Here is an 8,624-nt window from a genome sequence, read left to right as displayed (position 1 = left end):
GTTTCTATATTTTCATTCCAAATGTTTTGATTCAGTATATGACAATATATTTGAGAATCTAAATCTGTTGGCAACCATTCCCTTGTGCAAATTATTGGGTTTGATGGTATGTCAATTATTCTGGAATGCTTTATATTAGTATTTGTGAATTTCTGCTAATATATCAACTAGGTTTACCCCTCCTGCTCCTGTGTCAGTCTCAGTTCCTAGCTCTGCATCTCAAGGCAACAACATTTTCAAGACCAGGATTGAAGGTGCAAACAACGTTGATGCAGGTAATGTGAAAATATAGAGTAATGTACCAAAGTAGATCGTAAGTACCTTTATTAGTTCCTAATTCATATCTACTTAGTGTTGGGTTGACTGGTTTTTGTTTCCTGATTCTGTGTATCAAACTAAATTTTTTTCCTTGCATTGTTCCAAAGTGCAGATGCTGGCGCTGCAACAGCCCAAGCGGACAAAAAGAAATCTTTAACAGCAAGAACTAAACATACGGTGGTTGTTCCAAAGTCTAGATCTTAGTTTCCTTAATCAAAGAAATGAGCATGTTTTTGTTGTGTTTAGTTGGAATAGTATGGGATGTTATCAAGCATATTCTCTTTTGTAGGTTGCAATGAGCAGAAGGCTTGGTATTGAAGAGCCTCGGCTAATTAAAATAGTCAGAACAACAATCCATACACATACTGAATTGCTTAGGCTCTAGATGTGCAAGGATCGTTTTGAGCATTTATTCAAGATTGATTCTCTGAAAGAGGTTGATCCAACATTGGGCAGTCACCATATGTCCAAGGTCCTTACAGATGAATGTGCAAATGGATCATCTCAAACGATAACATGTTCAAGTGGCAAGGTGCTAGAGAAGGTAGTAGCCCTTAAGTCATCCAAAGTTGCCTGTGATGAAAATGCTATAGTGAAGATTATGGCAAATACGTTACTAATATAAGATGATGTTTAGTGCCTTGCCGTTAGGACAAGTGTTAATTTCTCTTTATCATTGGGCTTTGTTTTTGGCAAGGCGAGCAAGAGCAAGGATCCTCTTGCCTTCACAGGAAATGGACAGGCTCCCCACCAGCAAGTATCCTCTTTGCCCCTTTTGTAATGATGACACTAAACATGTCCTATATCATTGTGATTGTTGGATTTGCATTGTAATGTGGCAACATATTCTTTGTGTACATGGGGGAAAATTCTCATTGATACTGAACCAGTCTATTTTGTGATTGTGTATATTCTCGACTTTGAATCGCACTAAATTATGTTTGTTAATGCATGCGGCTAATGGAGTAGGGCGCCATGAAGCGCGCTTCCTTTTCTAATAATTAAAGTCTTCCAACCGACCTCGTTTGTACCAGGTCGTCCTACATCCTATATCACACACGAAGCGCACATTTGTGTCCTTCTTTCCCGCTACTTATCTATTTGTTAACTCATAAATAGGTTGTGAGAAACCAATGTAAGCTGTCGCGCATATATGTTTCCCCTCTCCCGGTTCTTACCTATCAGTGGCCGTTAACCGATAAATAGGCCAGAAGAAACCAACACAAACCCACCAATAAATTGCTACCCACAGATAGACCGTAAGAAATCATCCAGACCCAATACAATTTTTATGACTACTTTTATGGAGAGAGTTCATCACACTCACTTACTAGAACCTCACGTGTTGCTCAGCCGTTGCACTAATGGTAGGGTCTCAGATACCTCAACCAATATTATTAATTATGATGGTGCCGTAAGAGAAAACAGTCAGCTATAAACATTTTAAGCAAAACTTGGGCCGTCAAAAAGGCCTAGATATGGTTTTCGGATACTTGAAAGCCCATCTTACTCTCCTTCCGGTCGCGGGTCGCCGCAGTAAACCCCTAGGAAGAAACCCCACCGCTTCTGGCCGCCGCCGGCTCACCGGTGACGGCATCCAAATCCATGGCCTCCCGCCAGGCGCTCCACATCTTCACGCCCTCCCGGCGGGCGATGCACATCCTCACGTCGTCCCGCGGCATCGCCTCGACCCCGCACCTCTCGTCCTTCGGCTGGTTTGATAAGATCAAGTCCACCATCACTGGCAAGAAGCCCGAGGAGGCCTCCGAGGCATCCTCCTTCACCCTCATCCGTAAGTTGCCGACACGCCCGAGCACGGCTTCGGTTACCTTTGGGGTAGGCTAATGGCGGTGTGGTGGCTTGACCGTCCTCTTTCCCGGTTTGGGTTTGATTTGCAGAGTTCGCAGACACGATGGAGAAAGCGAGGAAGCTGGGGACGTTCAAGAACTTCGTTGCCGGGCGGGCCAGCGAGGCCACCGTCGTGAACGTCTTCGAGAAGCACTCCGCTGTGCTGCGCTACCTCGGTGCCATCGACCCCACCGGCGAGGTACACACTAATCTGATTTTCTATCCTTTATTTGGATACAGTGCTCGCTATTTGGGGGTGGGGATAGATTAATTGTCTGCACCGTCATTTTTATACAGAACCTCCGAAACACTGACAAAATTAACGCGACCAAGCACTGCAACTGCACAATTGCTGACGTGGAGCACATTCTGGCCAAGTACACATGGGCTAAAGAGGCTCAGAAGAAGATTGCAAAGCTCAAGGAAGAAGGGAAGCCATTACCGAAGTCATTTAACGAGGTGACTCTAAGAAACCTGACAATGTTACCGAGTCACATGTCTTATTATACTTTGTGGTATTATATGCAAAATGCTATTAGACCATTGGGGATTGTCATCCCGTTTGATTTTATTATATATTCTACTATGCATTGAAGTGGGCTATTGACATTGTACATAACGTAAATGAGAATATACGTATACCAGCAATAGAGGGAAGGTAAAAAACAAAAATACTAATGAAGTACATAGCATGTTTTGAGCGATGAAAAACTGTACGCACATTCAGCTGGATAAAGATCATTATACCATACAAAAAGTGAGTCATGGTGTTGTTAATATATAGAGAAGGAAATGCAGTAGCTTTTGTTTCCATTCTCATTATGAGATTACTCAACATTGAACATCTTACTTAACCGGTACATCGAAACATCAGCAGGTTAGTTATGCTTTTGGTACCTTCACTTTTTCAGTTTTTGTGTGGTCGTGTTTGATATATCTGACTTCTGACTTGCTCCACTTAGCAAATGCTACTCTTAGTGTTCTCTTCGTTGTAAATAGATTTTTAGATTGTATTTGAGAAACTTTGTAAATAGTTTAATGTAGGCCTGCAAAGGGGTTGGATCAGAGTGCCCCTAATCCCAACCCTGCGTGCCGCTCTTGTTTAAGGGTCAGGGTCGACCCACATCTCTTTTCCTGCTGATGTTAACTATCCATGGTGCTCTAAGGTTCAAACCTGATGCCTCCACACATCACGAGGAGCACAGCACCAGAAAAGTAGAAGCTACCAAAGCCGAACGCCTAAACCACTTATTGGTACAAGTGGGTCCTCAGTAGGGATGGAAAATTAGCTCGCGTCTCACAACTTGGCTCGGATTTAGAGCGTCTTGAGGCTCGGAATGAGCCCGAGGTAAAGTCTGTTTTGTGGCTCGAGAAAAGTGCGAGCCAGCTCGGTTGGGCTCACTGCGACTCGTGAGCTGGCTCGTGGCTCGGTCCAATAACAATGTATTACGTAAAATCCTAATTAGCATGTAGTCTTAGTGCCAAATAGATGATTAGTTTATGTTATTTGAGATTAATTTACAAAATATTTTTTATATTATATTAGTAATGTATTTATTTTATTAATTTTAAAAAATATGTTACTTAGATTATTTTTGAAATTTTATATCATAGATTATTATTGAAATTTTATATCACAATTTGGAGGACAAGTTCATGCTTATGGCCAGGCTCGTTGGCTCGGTGAGCCAGCTCATGAGCCGAGGTGAGCCGACTTCTCAGGATCTCTAGTGGAGCAATCCAAGCTCGACTCGTCACTTAACCGAGTTGCAGCGAGCCGCTGAGGTCCTTACTATGACCAAATTAATCTCTCCATGCTACCAAAAAATAAGCAAACAATTAAAAATAGAATGGAACAATAACTACTACCAAATTACTCTCTCCAAACAAGTATCGCAAAATTAATTTACTAGACTACTAAGCATTTATATTAACCAAAAATTAATACAAGTGGTTTTTGAACTACACAAGCTATCACAACCCATGCATATTTTTAGTTGTGCACCTACAACAAATCAGAAGTGAAAAACTTCTTAAATTACAGAGCCTTTGTTCATAAAGATTGGAGTCAGCCCGTATTGGCTCACAAATATACAATGATGCCGCATCATGACATCCCTTTCACAAAGTTAACAAAGCTGTTAAGGCATCATCCTACATAGGCTTGTAATGATGACTTATGGAGGAATGCCTTTCAGCTTTGTCAAGATTGCAAAAGGCTGATCAATTGACCTGAAAATAAATTTTGAAGTAGCTAGACAATTTTGAAGATCACAGCCAGAAGAAGAAAAGTTACTCGCCTGCCTGAGCAGAAATAAGGATGTCTTCACCTGGTCCTCTTTAGACCTCGTCGGCGTCAGTTACTCCATAATAGAAACAACCTATGCATCGACCATTTGATCCGTCCCAAGATGCAGAGACTTCGCAAAATGTCGGACGAGAAGGCCCAAGCCGCTGAAGCCAAGGTCCACCGACTTCTGGATGCCAAATTCATAGAGCACATAGACTACCCAACTTGGCTCGCCAACGTGGTTATGGTCAAGAAGAACAACGTGGTCACCGCCTATATAAACTTGCTCAACACAACGATTGCGTTTGGAGTCAGCTGATGAATCTGCATCTTGTACTTATCCAAAACATCAATCATGAACTGGTGGCACGGAAGGCTCAGTCCAGCATAAAAAAGTTTTCGAAGACCACCACCTCGCCCACTCGCTACGGCACGATCTCCGACCCCGCAACCATACCATTCCCCACTGGAAAATAACCCAATGCCTCCATCTCATAGACCCTTCACTTTGAAGTCATCAACCGACCTAGGTCGTAGTTCTTTCTATCTGATGCAGTAGAGGGGCCCACCCTCTCAAAAAAAAAAAAACGAATCGGCCGCAGGAGTAGACGGTGGCGCCGCGGCGATCACGCCTGTCGGCGATGACGAGGAACTAGAATGGCTACTGCTGCTTAGAGAGGGAGACATGGCTGCGTACCGGGGGCGTTGGCGCGCGTTGGTCTTCAGACGAGCCAACCCGGAGCATGCGTCGATGGCGATCGCTAGCAGTCAGTGGCGGCGAAAATGAGAAGAGAGATAAAGGGTCGAGCATTGGGTGCAACAATACAAAGAAAAGCGCTGAGAGCTCGAAAACCTACTGGACCCACGACAACATATTTATAAGCACTAAAAAATATAAAAAAAGTCTGAACAGAGTCCAATCAAACTTCCAAAAACCTTTCACGCCCCTCGAGACAACTCACTCGATAATCGAGGGTACAGGGTAGCGTTCTTACCATTCTCCAACGACTTCAGGATCGGTCCATCAGGTTGACTCTCACCCTCAGGGGGTTACTATTGGGGCGAAGGTCAAACCAGACCTCGAACCAAACATCGGGTGACCTCGTCTGGAACCAAGCTAATCTTATCTGTGAATGCAGAACCCAAACATAATCAGAGACCTCAGGCTCCCCACACGGCTGGTGCGAGCCATGGCGCGGGGGGACCCTCACACCCCCTTGCACGCAACACCGATGGAGCGAAGACTGTCTGCCTCGAGGCCTCGTCGCCTCAAGGACGAAGGCCGTACAAAGGACAAGCACGCCCGTGCCGATATCGACCCCCCTTCACGCGAGTCATGCCAGTAGAAATGAGCGAAGACCCTGGATCTCGAGGCCGGAGTCCTCGAAATAACAAGGCGAGCGGAGGTTGAAGGCACCAGGACCTCGACCTCTAGGTCGGAGTCCTCGAAATAACAAGAAGGGGGCGAAGCCCTTAATTCGAAGAAGGCTCACCTGCCGGACCTAGATTGTGCCCACAATCCAGGCTCTTAGGCGAGTAGATATCTCTATGTAATTAGGCGTGGAACAGTATTGTATTGTTATTACCCTGTTGCACAACATATTCTGGGAAAGTTGCACAATTGTATTTAGATCTACGTCCCCTGGTTACCCTATAAATACCCACGCATCTAGACACGAACACGCTTGACAAGACATTATTGAGCTATGAGCCATTCGTTTTGTTATGCCACCTGTCTCTCCTGTTCCCGAGTGCTTGGTCCCACATTTCTGGTCCCAACAAAGTGTTTGATAGTACTACACATGATTCTCATTTTCTTCTAGTAACAGTGTTTGATAGTACTATACATGATTCTCATTTTCTTCTATTAACATCAGATTTTGGTCTCCTTGATTACCTTCCATGAATAGTTTTTTGGATCATGCTGCACTGTTTGATATTTGTAACCATACCTTCTTTTAGGTCCAAAATCTAATGGGTTCTACACCAGTGGATGTCGGCAGAAGTAATCTGGCAAAGAGTGGTCAGATAAGTAGGAATGCTTTCTGCCCATGTGGTTCTAAGAAACGATATAAAAGGTTTGACATTTCAAGAACTGTTTCCATTACTAAACTGCACATGCCTTTCTTTGATGATTGATAACATTTCCAATTGTTGTAAGTGTCATGCCTTTCTGCCCATGTGGTTCTAAGAAACGATATAAAATGTTTGACATTTCAAGAACTGTTTCCATTACTGAACTGCACATGCCTTTCTTTGATGATTGATAACATTTCCAATTGTTGTAAGTTTCATGTGCTGTAATACTTCAAATATGGTTATTTGTGGATGATAACCCACAAGTGGTTTAATTGTTCTATATATGAATATGCATGATTTTAGAGTATTATTATATTTCTTCCATTCCAAATTATAAGTCATTCCAACATTTGTGGAGAGTCAAAACGTTTCAAGTTTGACCAAAATCATGGAGAGAATTATAAAAATTATGACATTAAATTGGTATTACTATGGAAATATAATTAATTAAAAATCTAATGGTACTTACTTGATATCATAAATGTTATTATTTTATTATATAAATTTGGTCTTGACTACGAAAAGGTCTCTAGCTGAGTTATTAGACGGTTTGGGTAGCACTCCTGAGGTCCTAAGTTTGTCCCTTATAGGATAACCTCTCGCAGTTTTAGTAGTTAAAATGAGGATACCGTGGTGGTATGGTGTGCCTGATTTTTACCCTTTTTATGTCTCTGGATTCTTGCTGGTGCTGGCATACCATAGTTTAGTTTGTTTCCCTTGCATTGTTATGACAATTTGTTCTTTGCTGCCTCCAATGTGAAGGTGCTGTGGAGCTTCATGAGATGAACAACTCTACCAGGTGCAGCGTTTGTAAGCTCTTTTCTTTGCCAAACTCTACCAAGCTCTTTCGCGGACAACACCTGAATTTGAAGCTTGCAATTTGTAAAGCACTATGAGCGAGCCCTATGTTTCAGAAGGCTTTCTCTTAAACTCTGATTTCTTGATTGGAGTTGTTGTTTAACATTGATTCAGTTCAATCATGCATGAATCTAGGTAATATATATCCACCTAGCTCGTTTTCTGCAACAAGATTTGTTATAGATTCATTTTTACTCAGCATTTTATGTTCTACTCGGCAGCTTCATTTTTTATGGATGTGTTTGAATAAAGCCTTCTGTTATTCTATTGACTTCGTTTAGTAAATTTAGTGGATTTACCGTTTACGAAATTTTTCTAGCTTACTCAGAAGTCAGAACTGTACTTCTGTGAAATCTGTCCATTCTACTTATGAACTGTAGTGTGCAAGCGGCACAGGCACACACCAGAAGAGAAAATGTCACGTAGAACCTCTTACAAACTGCACATGGAATTTACGAGGTGTTTGGTTCTCATGACTAAGGTGTTTGATTCTTCTGACTAAAGAGTTTAGTTCGTATCACGTTAAATATTTAAATATCAATTATGAGTGTTAATATCGTCTGGATGAGTCTATCCATAGTTTACAAAAACACTGTTTTGTACAAAAACACTGTTTTGTACTGTAGTTTGCATTATTCATATAATGAGGTTTGAATATAGATATGTAGATGAGTAAGATGTTGGAAATAGTCTAAATGTAGGCTTAAGGGATGTTTGAATGCACTAGAGCTAATAGTTAGTAGCTAAAATTAGTTGAGACATCCAAACACCTTAGCTAATAGTTCAACTATTAGCTATTTTTGGTAAATTAGTTATTAGTTAGATAGTTTTTTGTTAGCTAGCTAATTCCACTACCAATTTTTAGCCAACTAACTATTAGTTCTAGTGCATTTAAACATCCACTTAATTATGTTTAATAAATTAGTCTTGTCTTTTAGTCATTATAGTAATTCATTTTATAATACCGCCTGGAGCAGTCTATCTATAGTTTAATAAAAAACACTGTTTTGTACTGTTCTGCACTGTAGGCTGCATTGTTCATATAATGAGGTTTGAATATAGATATGTAGATGGGTAAGATGTTGGAAATAGTCTAAATGTAGGCTTAATTATGTTTAATAAATTTGTATTACCTTTTAGTCTTCATAATAATTTATTTTATAATTAAACTATATTTAATACTCGTAATTATTATTCAAAATGGAAGCAACTAGGCTAGAAAAGTTGCGCT

At 41.3% G+C, this 8,624-nt stretch overlaps 1 protein-coding gene across 1 annotated transcript; it reads left to right on the top strand.

Annotated features, from left to right (window-relative positions):
- The first annotated feature begins 1,782 nt into the window (after positions 1-1,782).
- LOC100275732 (uncharacterized) lies at positions 1,783-7,658 on the top strand. The gene is made up of 5 exons (NM_001371735.1): positions 1,783-2,110; positions 2,217-2,365; positions 2,464-2,625; positions 6,419-6,534; positions 7,298-7,658. Exons 1-5 carry the CDS (start codon positions 1,924-1,926, stop codon positions 7,314-7,316), a joined length of 633 nt encoding a protein of 210 aa, NP_001358664.1. The 5' UTR covers positions 1,783-1,923; the 3' UTR covers positions 7,317-7,658.
- Positions 7,659-8,624: the final 966 nt, after the last annotated feature.

The sequence above is a fragment of the Zea mays genome, chromosome 9 (assembly GCF_902167145.1).
Source record: "Zea mays cultivar B73 chromosome 9, Zm-B73-REFERENCE-NAM-5.0, whole genome shotgun sequence".
In the NCBI taxonomy this organism is placed as follows: domain Eukaryota; kingdom Viridiplantae; phylum Streptophyta; class Magnoliopsida; order Poales; family Poaceae; genus Zea; species Zea mays.
Note: the sequence above shows the minus strand (reverse complement) of the source record. Positions and strands in the feature narration are given on the sequence as shown.